General features: G+C 30.9%; 1 protein-coding gene across 4 annotated transcripts in view; it reads right to left on the bottom strand.

Moving 5' to 3' along the window:
* Positions 1-8,357: 8,357 nt before the first annotated feature.
* LOC110039005 (kinesin light chain 4) overlaps positions 8,358-15,831 on the bottom strand; it is a 121,311-nt gene continuing 113,837 nt past the window's right edge. For all 4 annotated transcript variants that reach the window (XM_020743938.1, XM_020743940.1, XM_020743941.1 and 1 more), the window contains 2 exons: positions 14,519-14,584; positions 8,358-8,641 (listed from right to left, as the gene is read on the bottom strand). In XM_020743938.1, coding sequence (XP_020599597.1) covers positions 8,456-8,641; positions 14,519-14,584 — 252 coding nt within the window. In that variant the 3' untranslated portion in view covers positions 8,358-8,455. The remainder of the gene's footprint in view (positions 8,642-14,518; positions 14,585-15,831) is intronic.

Genomic DNA, 15,831 nt, shown 5'->3' with positions numbered 1-15,831 from the left:
ATCCTTCTTTTGCATCAAGTATTTAATAACAGAATGATCTGTATGCACTATACATTTAGTTCCAATTAAGTAAGGTCTAAATTTATCAAAGGCATAAACAATAACGAGTAACTCTCTTTCAGTAGTAGTGTAGTTAATTTGCGCATCATTTAGAGTTTTACTAGCATAATATATTAATTTAAAAACATAATTGTGCATTTCTCCTAACACAGCTCCAGTAGCATAATCACTAGCATCACACATTATTTCAAATGGTTTCTCCTAATCAGGTGGAACTATTATAGGTGCAGTGATTAATTTTTTTTTCAATAATTCAAATGCTTTTATATATTCCTCATTAAAATCAAATTTTGTGTCTTTTTTTCTAAAAGTTGGCACAACGGCTTAGTTATTTTAGAAAAATTTTTTATGTAACGCTTGTAGAAACCAACATGTCCTAGAAAGCTTCTTACCTCTTTAACATTAGTCGGAGGTGGTAATTTGACAATAACTTGAATTTTTGCAGGATCTACTTCCTTGTCATTTTCAAAAATTTTATGCACAAGTACAATTCCTCCTGCAACCATAAATTGACATTTTTCTCAATTTAGTACTATGTTAATTTTTTCACATACTTCATGAACTGTCAAAATTATTTAAGCATAATTCGGACAAAGTTCCAAATAATGAAAATTCATCCATAAACACTTCCATTCCATGCTAAAGATTGACATCATACAATATCATACATCTTTAAAATGTTGCAGGTGCATTGCATAGTCCAAAAGACATTCTAAGAAAAGCAAATGTTCCATATGGGCTTGTAAATTTTATCTTCTCTTGATCCTCTGGAGCAATTGAAATTTGGTGATAACCAGTATATCCATCTAAAAAGCAATAACATTTGTTTGCAACCAATCTATCCAACATTTGGTTTAGAAAAGGTAAAGGAAAGTGATCTTTTCTGGTGGCCATGTTTAATTTTCTATAATCAATACAAATTTGCCAACCAGTAGCCTGTCTTATTGGTATTAATTCATTTTTTCTCATTTTCTTCAATAGTCACTCCTTTTTTTGGAACACAGTGAATTGGACTTACCCAAGCACTGTTTGGAATATGATATATAATTCCAGAATCTAGCCATTTTAAAGTTTCTTTTTTAACAGCTTCTTTCATTATTAGGTTTAATCTCCTCTGAGGACCAGCTTTAGGTTCATATTGTTCATCTAATAGAATTCTGTGCATACAAATAGAAGGACTAATTCCTTTAATATCTGCTAAAGTTCATCCAAAAGTCTTTTTATATCTTTTCAACATCTTTATTAATTTTTTTTCCTTGAGTTTCAGTTAATTCTGAAGATACAATAACAGGCAATGTAGATGACTCTCCTAAAAACACATATTTTAAATTGTCAGGTAATATTTTTCAGTTCAAGATTAGGTGGTTTAATACTTGAAGGAATAAGATTTTTATTATCGTTTTCCAACAAGTCTAAAGTCTCAAATTTGCCCTGAATATAATCCAAATCTTCTTCTTTTATTTCACCCTTGTTTTAAAAAAATTCTCCTTGTTTTAATTTGTCTTCAAACTCATTCTCAAATTGCTCGTTACTGAGATAATCAGCTACTTCCATCGTAAAACATTCATTATCTTTTTCTATTGCTTGATATTTCATAGCTTTTGCAATATTAAATGTTACTTCTTGATCATTAACTCTCCTTATTAATTCTCTTTTTTTCACATCTATCACAGCTCTCCCTGTTGCAAGAAATTGTCTCCCAAAAATAGTAGGAATTTCTTTATCTTCCTCCATATCCAATACTATAAAGTCTACAGGGAAAATAAATTATCCACTTTTATTAATACATCCTCTATAACTCCTTTTGGATAAATTATTGATCGATCAACAAACTGAAGAGTTACAGTAGTAGGGAAAATCTCTCCCAAATCTAAACGTTTAAAGATCGATAAAGGCATAAGATTGATACTAGCTCCTAAATCACTTAAAGCTTTTCCAAAAAACTTTTTACCAATAACACATGGTATAGTAAAACTACCAAGATCTTTTAATTTTTCAGGAAGCTTTTCTGAATAAAAACACTACACTCTTCACTGAGTGCAACCGTCTCATTATCTGTAAACTTCTTTTTCTTGTTTAATATATCCTTCATAAATTTCACATAACTTGGCATTTGTTCCAAAGCTTCAACAAAAGGAATGGTTATCGTTAACTTCTTAAGGATTTCCAAAAATTTTGTAAATTTTTTATCTTTTTTCTTCTGCTTCAGTCTTTGAGGAAACAGAGGTAATGATTTTTCTAAAGGACCTTGTGTTTGTTCATTTTCATTTTGGTCACTTTCCATTGCTTCCTTCTCTTCATCAACTTCAGTTTCTCTTTGGATCCTTGTTTGAACTTCTTTTCCACTTCATAATTGAATAGCTTTAATTTGCTCCTTATTTTGATCATTTGGATTAACTTCCACCATACTCGAAAAAATTCTAGAAGGTCTATTACTAAGTGCAGCAGCAATATGTCCTAATTGATTTTCAATGTTTCTAATAGTAGCCCCTTGATTCTATATTTGATTTCTTATGTTTAACATTACTTCTTCCATCGTCAACTTCTTTTCCTTAACTTGTGGGTTGGGATTAGAGTTAAATCTAGGAGGATAATAAGGTCGATAACTAGGATTTCCTTGGTTGTTCAAATTTCTAGAGGGATTCACCGAATGATTATAATTATTCGAACTAAAATTAGGGTGATTTTTCCATTCAGGAATATAAAAGTTAGAATAGGGATTGTTATTTCGATTATTTATAGCATTTAAAGTTTCATAAGATGATTGAGTATTAATGATATGTCATAGTGAATTTTCCTCTAATACTCGAGGTATTTGAGAATAGTTCACTCATATTTGATCAATCTTTTTTAAAATAGCAGCAATTTGTGATGTTAAAATAGACATTGCAACAGAATCATGAATACTAGCTACTCTCTTAGGATTTACCCTTTCAGAGGGCCATTGAAAATTATTAGTTGTCATTTCTTTAGATAAAAATATGCTTCATCAAAAGATTTTGACATTAGTTATCCACCCGCAGTAGCATTTATAATAGATCTAAGTGATCCCACTAATCCATTATAAAATATTTGAAATATTAACCAATCTGGTAGAGCATGGTGTCGACATTTTATAAGAAGTTATTTAAATCTTTCACAAGCTTCATATATCGATTTCCCATCAAACTGATAAAAAGATGTAATATCATTTCTAAGCTTAGTAGTTTTCGATGGTGGAAAATATTTAGTTAAGAATTTTTTTGATAGTTCTCCCCAAGTTCTAATAGATCAAGGTGCTAATAAATTTAACCAAGCCTTGGCTTTATCCATTAAAGAAAAAGGAAAAAGTCTAAGCCTAACAACATCATTAGACACTCCGTCATATTTAAAAGTAGCACAAATTTCAAGAAAACTAGCAAAATATAAGTTTGGATCTCCAGTAGGTGTTCCTTTAAACTGATTATTTGTTGAATCTTATATGCATTAGCAGCTACATCAGGATTTTAAATAGTCAAGTGAAGTTCATCTCTCGTCGGATTAACTTAATCTTTTAAAGGTTTTTGTCGATTTTCATTTATTTGATTATTTATGTTATTCACCATTTTGTTTAAGTTTTTAATTTTTTTTTCTTTTAATAGTACGTTCTATACACTCTAATTCTGAATCGTAAGGTACAAAACCTTCAGATCTAATATTTCACATAAACAAATATAATAAGCAAAGAAAAATTTCATAAAAATAACTCTTAAATAAAAATATATTTTCTTTTTGGAATTTTGAATTTTTTTTAATTTTTTAATATTTTAGTTTTTTTTTAAGAATTATCTCTAAATTTCCTAATTTACCAAATCTATTTAATTTACCGTTACCTTCCCCAGCAACGACGCCAAAAACTTGATCCCTGCCAACGACGCCAAAAACTTGATCCCGAGTGAAATATAGTTGTGTAAAAATTATATAGTTGACTCCGCTATGCAAATGTGCTAAAAGCTTGATGCACAATATTATAAATTAGAAATTTAAGCAATTTTAAGCAATTAATGTTGGGATTTAAGCAATTAATGTTGGGATTTTATGCAAGTATACGTATTGTTATCAAGTAATAAAAGACTTTCTATTTAAGCCCCAAATATCAATCCCACGGAGAATGTTTAAATTTGAAATGATACATTTACTAGAAATTTCACAGAAAGTCAAAACAAAATTACTGTCACTAATTTTGAATGTTGAGATATTATCAGAACTAAATTATTTATCTAATAACAAAACTGAAATACAAAGTTTAAAAAGTAACAACTAAACTATTAAACTTTGTTTATGTGATAAATGTTTTTTATATGAAAAAACATCTTTCCCACTATAATGAGATTTGGGAAAAATGAGATACGATAAATGGTTTTAATATGTATTGTGCCAAATAGGAGCAGTTTTAATTCTCTACTCTGATACAGAGTCATAAAAAATCGTTGGCTAATCCCAAGTTTAGTCCCTAAATCCATGGCTAGGCTAGAAGAACACTGGCTCCCACTTTAGAGCTCCCACTTCCCTTCACCGGAAGGCTAACTCTCGCTTTAGTTTTTAAACACTAAGATCGAATTGAGGATTTTAGTATGTCACCGTAAAGATTCTCCAATTCTACACCCAACAAAGTATATTTTCTTATTTATTTGCACTTAATTCCAAGAATGAAATTCTCGTTCATGGAATCAAATGTGATCCTCACTCTGTTGTAGAACTCATACTCTATTTCCCGGATCATATGTTTCACAACATATTTTAATAATTCAATTGGCCAGATCGAAAAGTAAATTAAATTCGGAGTTAAAAATCATCATAATTTTGTTTATATTTTAATATTGGTGCATCCATATTATTTCTTCATTTCACCATATCTCAAAGTAGGAACAAACATAAAGTAAACTACTCAGACTTCATGAGAAAGATACAACAAAACTTAAATTTCATATATAAAAGAAAGTTCATACAACACTAATAAACAAACAACACTAATTTGAAACTCTTTCTCAAAGTAAATCCCTTATAGCCTCTTCTAAGAAATGTAGAAAGAAGAAATCTTTCACTTTTCTCCTTCTCTAACACTCTTAGAGAAGAGTCCCCACTTAATCTCACCACAAAAGTCTAAATTATAAGAACAATGGACTCTAAATGGTTGTGGAATGAAAAATGAAAGAATGTGTGATGCGTAGAAGGTTGAATTAGGGTGATGAGATGTCAGGAAGAGTCACTTTGTTTTATCAATTTTGGCCCCAAATAAAGCCTAGAGTCGATTCTCCAAAAGGTGCCTCCAAAAAAACTTCAAAAACGTCCAAATTCATCCAATCATCTAGAAACAGGGGCTAAACCGACATTGGCGCCGTCGCGCCAGTGTTTCGCAATTTAATTTGCTGGTCTCTGTCAAACGGCGTCGTCGGTGCTGCTTCTGGCGTCTTCGGTGCTGAATAAATTTTCAACTTCTTCATTTTTGCTCCAAATTTCGTTCTTTTTGCTTCAAGTCCTAAAATTCAACATCCTGCAAGAAAACATAAAAATACCTTCCATTAAAGTGCAATATCACCAAAAATGAGTATAAAATATGGGTCTAAAAATGTATATATTTTTTGTGTATCAACATACGCCATTTGGATTTAAAATTAATGTTATCATATTTTTAATTTTAATTTTAAATGTTTTTTTTCTTTTTTTAGTACACTTGATACTCACTATTATATGAGGTGTGTATATTATTTTTTATATTGTTATGAAGTAGTTTTTTGCTTATTAAGTATCAAATATATTGATATGACAGTTTTGTTACAAACAATGTAACTAGGAGAGGCAGAATAGTCATTTATCCAGAAAAAAAACTACAAACCAATTGTTTTCAAACAGCATAAACCAAACAACGAACTAGTTTATCCGGATCAGCTCTCGATCAACAGCTTATTCGGTACAACTGTTAATCAGCAGCTTATCTAGATCATAAGTTTATCATCACCTTATTCAATAACGCCCCAAACAGATCCTTAGCCTATTATAAGGGAGGGTGGGAGGGGGTGGGGAGGATGTGGTTGTTGAAATCAATTCCCTTTCATTCAAATATTAAAAAAGTATTAATTATCAACATTATACTTAGCATAGTGATCTTGAACTCCAATTAAACTCATATATTCAATTAACAAATAGCATAACATACATTAATGAGCTATAGAGAAATGTCTTCTTTGAAAAGCTACATACATACATGAGATCATTACAAACAAGAATTCTTAAGGTATTCTATATCCTTTTACAGCTCTTCTGTAACTTTCATCAGATGGTTTCTTTCGTTTCAGCGTTCGTTGCTCAATTCAATGGCATTAAAGTCAATGACGAAGTTTAATTTTGTCAATATTACTGATGATTCATAAAGGAATTTTGGAAGAGCTAGATCCAAAAAGATTTCCTAAATTGCTCTCAGTAACCCTTTTCACCTTGCAATTACAAAGTCCATAGAGTTTTTTTATTCTTTCGCTTGACCACCTTTTCCTTCTTTCTATGATTATTTCCTCTTCAAGTTGCTTTTTCTGAAATGACATCCCATGGATGTTACGAGATCCAACTTTTTTTTTTTTCATCTTCATCTCCAAATACAGTATGCAACCCATTTCTCCCTATTGTAACCCCCTCTTCTAACTTCAAAACCATCAACAATCTCCTCTTATGGCTACAAAATGACATCCATATGACGGTTAATCAATGAGTACTTTAACGTTATCCTAATAATTAAAGTTGGAGTTAGGATTTCATGAAATAACTTAATTAAATTTTAGAAATAAAAAGTTTCTATACATGTATAATTGTTAAAGAATTTAAAGATAAAATTTCGTCATTCAAATAACTACATAAGATTTTCTCACCCATTGAATTGTCATTGATGTTATCTAGACAACAATGAAGCATTTTTTTTTTTGGTGCTATCAAATTTTTTTAAAAATTTTCATTTTGTATGTACTCTTTTAATGAATTTGTAAAAAACCAAATTCGAATTCTCATATGAATTTCTTTTCCTTTTATTTTACTTGGTAATGATGAGTAGAGTCCGTAATAATAATACTAAGTCCATATTATCATTTTTTTCATTTGAATAAAGTATCTTAGTTTATGCCAATTTAATTTATTCCTAATGACCTCCAAGCCTTTTTAAAGGGGATATGCTAAAGCTTGAGCTAATGTGCAAATCCAAGAAAAAAAATATTTTTTTTTATTTTTATTTTTCATAATCAATTTACATTTCTATTGCAGATGACATCATAGAGTTAGCTACCAAGAATAATTTAAAGTAGTTTATCAACTAAAGAAACCGATATGTTTGTCTAGTTATGAGATTCATACACTTACTGTACTTTAATGGTGCTAAAACTGAAGTACGTTATATTATCCGGTGGCATATATGATTCAAGAATGCTCCAAAAATTACAAAAGGTACGTCCTACATGTTTTATTATTTTCAAATGCTACGAACTTAATAGCTGTGACATAAAGAAATCTTCGGAGTTCAAAAAAAGGGTTAGAAATTCATAATCTACCAGGAAATCATTAGATTTTACTTTATGTTTTTTGTTCATCTAAAAAATGCCAATGAATATTGTTATGGGAGAGGATGACTTAAACTTATAACATCTACACTAATAATATTATTATTATTTTTTATATATATAAAAAACTATTTGTTTTTACTATTAATTCATTTTTTGATATCGCTTCCTTGCTGTGAAAACATCATCTCACTAGCGTAAAACTTATTATGTCATGATTTGATCTTCTAGAATATTTTACACATGAAAATCTCATTTTACATATATAAAATCGCCCTCCATCGTGAATAGGGTCCTACCTTGGCTCTCGACATGCATATTATTCCTTGAAGCCATTATGTGCAAAAATAAAATGAAAAAGAAAATAAAAATAGTAAATAAAAATAAATTAAAAATTAATCTGAGCTGCCTTGATTTGCTAGATTTCAGTATTTAGAATTATAATTACAAAATATACATTCTAAAATATACTAGATTTTATATAATATTCAACTAAATAAAACCTACGTTAAACTGCACTTGTTTTAAAAATTTTTAAAATACAATTTTTGTAGATACATTTTACAAAGCATTTAAATAACAAATTTTCAATATAAATTGCTTTTACTAACAAAATTACCCGTCAAAAATTAATTTTGAAGAAGAAAATTGACCTATACTATAAAAAACAATTACTTTTGATTATATAAAAATGTAGAAGGATATTACATCCTTTATTCAAATAGTTGCCATCATAAAAAATAAATCACATAAAACAATTTCAATCAGTGCCAGGGAATATTACATATTTCTCAAATGAGTTGGAAATATAAATAATAAATCACAAGAAATCAACAGGATCACAAACCCGACGAAAGCTCACCCTTTATTTGCTGTGCATGATCAATCAGCTCTTCCAAAGCTTTCGATGACTTCAGCGAGCTATTTTTTGCGTCCTCCAATAGTATATTCATGAGATGATTCAAACATGATATGTACTCCTCCTTTACGTCTTCAAAACTGAGCAGCAAACTCCGTGTAGCAGGCTGCACTTGAGCAGATTTATGTCAGGTTGAATCGAAATGCAGAATCATTTCAATTTTACAAGAGAAAAGACAATCACATCTAGAAGCAGGTAGATTTATTTGGCTTAAAAAATAAAGGCAAGGAAAAAGAAATTTTTTTTTTTTTTTTTTTGGTTTCCTTTTGACATGTTTTACTGAGAAGGGGATAGAATGCAATGGAACTAAGATATCCATCAACTATCATTCATTATTTTGCAGGTCTGTGTAAACTATCCAAGACTGTTATCCGTGCTTTCTCTAAATAGTATAGTTGGGTTGCCCAAAAAGCATCTTGCATTCAAAAAGGGATAATGAATTTTAACTTTACTAAAAAGAAAGAAACAAGATTAAGGGTAAGTGTTGAATCCAAATATGTTCCAAGATATAGAACATAATATGCACAAAAGAAACAGAGAGAAGAAAAGGAAACAAAGTGCATAATAACACAAGTTTTGATAAAGCCAATTCAGTAATCTTTTATTGGAGAAAAAAACCCCTATGTATAGGTCCCAGGGGTATCTAGTGTAAAATTACATGTTTGTCCCTGTTTTAATAGGAACATTACAAGTTATTATAACACATTGTCACATTTGTAAGACTCAAGCACCCTTTCATATTCATAATTGACATTAGCACCCATTTATATTGATTACTAGTTGAAGAGGGGAATTCAATGACCCATTAATATTGTGAGTCGGTTCACTAAAAACCTTTGGTCGGTCGACATATATTTGCCCATTTCACTCATTTTTCCACTTCTCACGCTTTCTTTTTTTGCCTTCCTCTGGTTCAAATGAAAAGGCTCTTGTATTAACAAAACTATCACAGTAGAAACGAACGTTGCCACCGTTTTGATTTTTATATTATTACTATTACTATTCGTGGTCATTACAATCACCCTTCATAATCCTCAAAATTTATAAATATCTCATAAATAACTTCTTAATGATTAGGTAATACATAAATTATCCATAAATTTTCATAGAGTTTAAATCTCATTCAACAAGATGAAATATGGATACAATAAAACAATGATCTATTATAAGATAACTCAACAAAATTCTCCTATAAGCGAATAAATTCAAAGTCGAACAGGATATCTTGGTTAAACTTGCATAAGAGTTGAAGCTGTATACTCTATCTTTTTTTTACCACCTACAGTCTTATGTAAAGAACTTAACCTGATTTCTGCTCTTTTGATATTTAATTTCTAGCCAAGTGAAGGGCAATATTTAGCAATATAACCAAAATGATGCACTAGTAACTTGTGTTGGAACCCATCAAATATTCACCCATATACTGTCTTCCATATATAACAAAAGTGACTATAGTACTCCGAGTCATACCTCTATTAAATCAACTTGAGCTGAACATGGGCTTCTTCCAAATATATCCCTTTGACTGATCCAAAAGCACTCCTTAGAAAAAATTCTTCGTCTTGTGTGTCTCCTTATGCTTGTAAATACCCTGAAAATCAATTTCTATTCGTCTAGACCACTCTACTAATATTGAGTAGTCATCAATACCCAAAAGCACCAATGGCTACTTGATTGACACCTTTAATCCATAAAGGGATCTATAACATTTCTCTTCTGTTGTAGCTATCAGCTGTGTTGTATGCCTCAATAGTGTTGTGAACTCAGCTTCATACTATATCATTGTCTTCTCTTCTTGCACCAACTTCATAAACTTTTCATGCGTTGTCTTTGACCAGATAGGATTACCAATCATTCTCTAAAAACCTCCACGATATCCTCTCACCTTACCATTATGTTAGGTATGTCCCTAGCCTATCACGATGCTGACCAAGCCACCACTTTTGGCTTTTCATTCAATACAAAAGTAGCTAATGATACTCTTCTTTCATCAGGACAAGTTATGTTATCTAGTATCTTTTCTATCATCATCAATCAGTTCTCCGCTTCAAACGGATTTTCAATTCCTTCGAGCAAAGATGGAAGCAGATCATGAAATATCTTTAAAAACTCATCCACAACAATTATGTCACCCTCACCAAGCTTTGGCCTGAACTCTTGAATCAACATTGTCATCATCACCATCATTTGGGTCAGGGCATTCATGTTTAATTTATAGCGGGCGGTACTGCTTCATTTTCTAACATACTCCCATTTTCTATTAATCTTAAGTGCACCCTTTTGCTTGAATTAACATAATTATTTAGTTAGAGTTAAGCTAATTTTTTAGATTTCTTATTATTAATTACTTTGTAATTATCTTATTTGTTCTTTCACAATATTATATTAATTAATCCTAAACTTTGCTTTGATAGCATTTCTGTTACAACACAGCTCGTAGCTTCGATAACAAAGACGAAAAAGGCAGTTGGTCGATGAAAATTAAATTTTTCTAAATTAAATTTAGAGCACAAACAATTTAATAATGAATGAACCCATATAAAAAAAATAAATTAATAAAGTTAAATTGACCTCATTTCCGATTATCCGCTACTTTAATAAATATTTTATCTTCTATTGCTCATCTTTTAATTAAAATTAAGTATGAAATGTTAGCTTAACAAAATAGTGAGCTAATCTTAACCAGTGAATACTCGTGCTTCTGAACTGCAGTAGGTAACAAAAAAGTGAACAATATGTATAATAGTCAGAGATTCTATAAATCAAAAAAAAAAATTTAAATTTTATATTTTTAGATATAATTTTTCATAATAGATCATAACATTCAATACGTTTTACTATATCAATAACACATATGTACCATTTTATCTGTGTAACCGTTACAGGAGCATCGCCTAAAAAGTAAGTCGATTAAAACAAATCAAATCAATATCCTTTTCATTTATGTGTATGGGTACCTTAGTGTTCTCCTGCTAGTACTATAAAAAGGTGAACTTCATCATAGCCAAGCTTGCACATGTAAGGCTATTATGAAAGCCACTATCTAATAATAATTATTTCATTCTCATTTACATAACAACTAATATACTTGTATAGCATTCACTATCTATGTTAATTTAAATAATATTTACTATACATCATTCCAACAATATGAACGAACATTCAATAAAATAATAAATCATTAGTTTGCAGTGATTTCAATATAACAAGTGATAGTAGCAAAAAATACATTTAGTCTAGAAGAAATAAAAATATTACTATAACATAAAAACATGAGCACTCAATTGATACAAAGTGTAAAAATAAATCCTCGTTCTTAATGTTGCAATTAACTCTTCAAATTGTGATTTCCTATATGCGAACACAATTAGAGTATAACCAGCATTTGATTATCTAATTATAATCATTAAACTTTAATCTTTCTAATTATCATAACTAAAGTTTATCTTAATTAATATTTTAAGATATATTAATATACATGTATTTTAGTTATCTATCTTTCCTTGCTAATAAATTTCATTATTATGGTAGTAAGAAAAAAAGAAAATGTTCTACCTCTGAGCTCACTTGGATCCTTCTCCCAAAAATTCTTTAATGTTCCCTGCTCGACACTTTTCAATCGTACGCAAGGTGGGTCCTCTACTCTGCAATTCGGTTTGGCTCAGTTTATCCCACGCAAAGCTGCTTCTTTCTTCTTCTACTTCGAACCAAAGCCACTTGATGCTTCTTACTTCAATTGGTTAAATAACGAGCTCTCCTTTTGAAGGAGCATAGACTCACACGAAATATCTTCCGTGTCTTCCTATCATATTGAGCTACGACCTGTCGATTGTCCACAACCCTAGAACCATTGATCTTTGACTAATCGAACACATCACTAGTTTGATGCGAGTGGAAGCCCTGTCGAGCCCTCCATCTTCGTCTTTATTCGATTCCACGCACCGAGAGCTATCTGTCATAATTTTCTTACATTTGTTCGCAATTTTTCTCGCATCTAAATTGCTGAAGTTGCTTCATGGATTTCGTTTGCTTGATGATGTCTTCTTCCTTAGCTTAGTACCTCACAAGGGAGTCTTCCACTTCCTTCTCTTTCTCTCGCACAATACGACCCCACCTTCACTGTGCCTAAGTTGCCCGTATTACTTTTCTCTTTCTTCTTCTTATCTTCTCATGCTTCTATCTTTCTCGCTTCTCCTTTGATTTGAATGAGAAGCCTCTCCTAACAAGGAAATATCGTGATAGAAACGAGCACGTGTCACCATTTTGTTTTTTTTTTACATTATTATTATTACTATTATTATTATTATTATTATTATTATTTTCTAATTTTTTACATCTTGGGTGTTGGGCTCTGCTATAGGATACTTTTCATGGTTCAGTTTTTGATCTAATTTAAAAATATAATACCTAAATCTTATAATTAAAATCGCAACCCATCAAAGAAATAAATGTAAAATCTTGACCTTAAATGACTCGAAATGATCAAAACAGTAAAGCCATGATGGGTTTTGCACAAAATCAACTTGCTCTATACAATATAACTCAAAAAGAATAACAAAAAAATATAATTAATGAAAAAAAACAATTAAATCATTATTTTTAGGTTGGCTTAAACCCAACCTAAATTTATTTTAGGTTGGCTAACACAAACACCAATAACACTACACGGATTAACTTGAACCTGAGTTTTTCAATTCTATTTTGAATAGAGTTCTAATGTTTGATTTAATATTGACACATCTACCATCTTAATGGTCATTATATGCATAAAACGAGGCGATTTCTTCATTTTAAAGCTGCAAAAGAACAACCTAGAACCAATACTTAGGCAGTTTTTCCGAGGATTCATTTATTTACTTCATTCAATCTGCTTTATACTCATTTTGATCTATACTTGTTCAGTCATCATAAGTGGATGCGACGATTATTTGTCATCATTTGCCAAGGCTTCGGATAAAATTGGCATTACTTATCCCGTTCTCCGCTTGAAAAGGACATGTGGAGAGGCACATTGTCTCATGGATATTAATCAAAAGGCAAAACTTAAAAGCATCGCCCATTATTGCACCTTTTGCAAGATCTTCAGATGCTACTTTTGAATACCTCAAGGTTCATTTAAATTTGAAATCAAGTGCATAAGCACAAAAGGAACACAAATGATTATGTTTGTCTCCATTAGTGGTTTCTCTTTATAAGATCAGGTTTGCACTCAAAATTATGAGCATACTTACTTTTCAATGGTTTCTAAACCAGTTAAGTCTGTCCCTGCTTACACTGGAGATAATTTCTACATTACTTACAATTATTATCATGGACAATGATTCTATTAATATTAAGTTTCTCATTCCCTTCCCCTAGTGAAGACAATGTGACTCTAAAAGACGTAGCTTGAGTGATGATGCTTTAGTGGATATGAAGTTTCATATATTGTTTATCAGATGGGGACAAATTTAAAAAAAAGTCACTATTCACTTTTCATTAGGCTTCAATAGAGTGGTTCTCCAGTTAGGATAAATGTTCATAATTTATGTTATTTTTTTAGTTTATATGAAATTCTTATATGAAATTCTTTTTTTTTTTTTTTTGGTGATTCTTCCCAAGTACCTCTAGTGTAATGACACATTTTCCAAGTAATAAAACTGTATTTAAGAAAATTACACTACCAATATCACTAAATTGAGAAATATTATTTAATTCATTGGTAAAATGCATGAATTACATAATTCTTTTGATTTTTATTTTTTTCTCAATTAGCATTAGCCCACTAAGACATTTACTTTAATAGCATGCCTAAGCTAGCTAACAAAATTGGTCATCATTCCATAATCTTATGATGAACACTTCTCAAATTGCATTTACATATCAATGAATCAACGTAATAAAGTACTGTCGAGCTTCGTACTCGCAAAAAAGTGATAATAATGCTTGCCAAATCACAAATGGAATTGCACTGAACATTTTGTAAGACTGAAATAGGCTTTACCTCACGGAAAATTGAAATGCATTCATGAAGGGCACTTTGAATGTCAAACTGAAGTACACACATCTCCTGAATTCCAGAACAAAAACATGGCATTAATTACGAAATAAAAAAAATTTGCGTACATATCATGCAAATCTCTCATAATTACATATCTAATACCAAGTAAAAAAAACAAAAGAGGTAAACGAGTAATTACACCTGCCGTGCCAAATAATTGAGATTTTAACAAGAAAACAGAAAATATTGATTGTAGGTCTTTGTACTCTTTCAGATTTGGATAATAATATTCTAAATAATAGTTGAGCATTAATTTAGTTATTAGGCAAGGTTTGAGTATTAAATAAAAAACTAAAAAAAAAAAAAACTTAACACCGAAAGAAATGATGAAAGCTTGTTGGCAGAAATGATCAATTACAAAGATGCACTAAAAAATTAAATGGACAAACAAGTTAGCTGCATAGTTTCATTGTAAGGATAGAACTAACTGAAAGTCCAATTTGCTCGAAAACCAGAAATTTTGGCTTGGCTCAAAATAGAATATATATATATATATATCTATGCAACTGATCACTTCGAAGCATCCGTGGTGGATTCTCATTCACAAGTAATTCCCCTCTGCTTCAATTGTACTTAACAATACCGCTCCCGATAGCATTCTCTCTCCACGAATAAATCCTAGCATAGCTTTCATCTGGTATTTGGGATCTTCACTGGTGGTGTTTTCAAAAGAAATCCAACATGTTTTGCAGGGAATTTAGGAGACCCGAGGATCAAATCAATGCCCTTTTCACAACAGAGAAGTGAAATGAAAAACTTGACATGCTGGTAAAAAAAAAGTTCTTTAGAAGGTTGCTACAGAAGTTGAGAAGGTTAGGGATACACCAGAGCAAAGCAGTATTTGTGGCAAAAAGAGCTTTATGAGCAGCAACACAGCAATTTGAATCTCCCAGATACGGATTCATGATCATACAACTATGCTAGGGGCTCAAGAAGCTACAACAGAGACCGTTGATGCATTGAGAACGGGAGCAGAAAAGATGAAGGCCATGTTGAAAGCGGCTGGCATTGGTGATATTAAAAAATAAATAAAAATGAAACATTGATGAAGATGAATTGGTAGCAGGGCTCGAGTTCAAGAAAGGAGCTAAAATACAGGAACAGTTTCCTGAGCCAGCTACAACTGCTGCAGCAGCTCCTGCACTAAATGCAGAGTTTCTGCACGCCGGCAATAGCTTCGTCCAGAAATTCAGAAAAAATCTTCTTAAGCATATGAACATGCTGCACTGCAAACTGAGATGGCTATGCAGCTAGGT

This window comes from Phalaenopsis equestris, unplaced genomic scaffold (genome assembly GCF_001263595.1).
Source record: "Phalaenopsis equestris unplaced genomic scaffold, ASM126359v1 Scaffold234734, whole genome shotgun sequence".
Taxonomy (NCBI): Eukaryota; Viridiplantae; Streptophyta; class Magnoliopsida; order Asparagales; family Orchidaceae; genus Phalaenopsis; species Phalaenopsis equestris.
The sequence above is the reverse complement of the archived record's forward strand: the minus strand, read 5'-3'. Positions and strand labels throughout refer to the sequence as shown.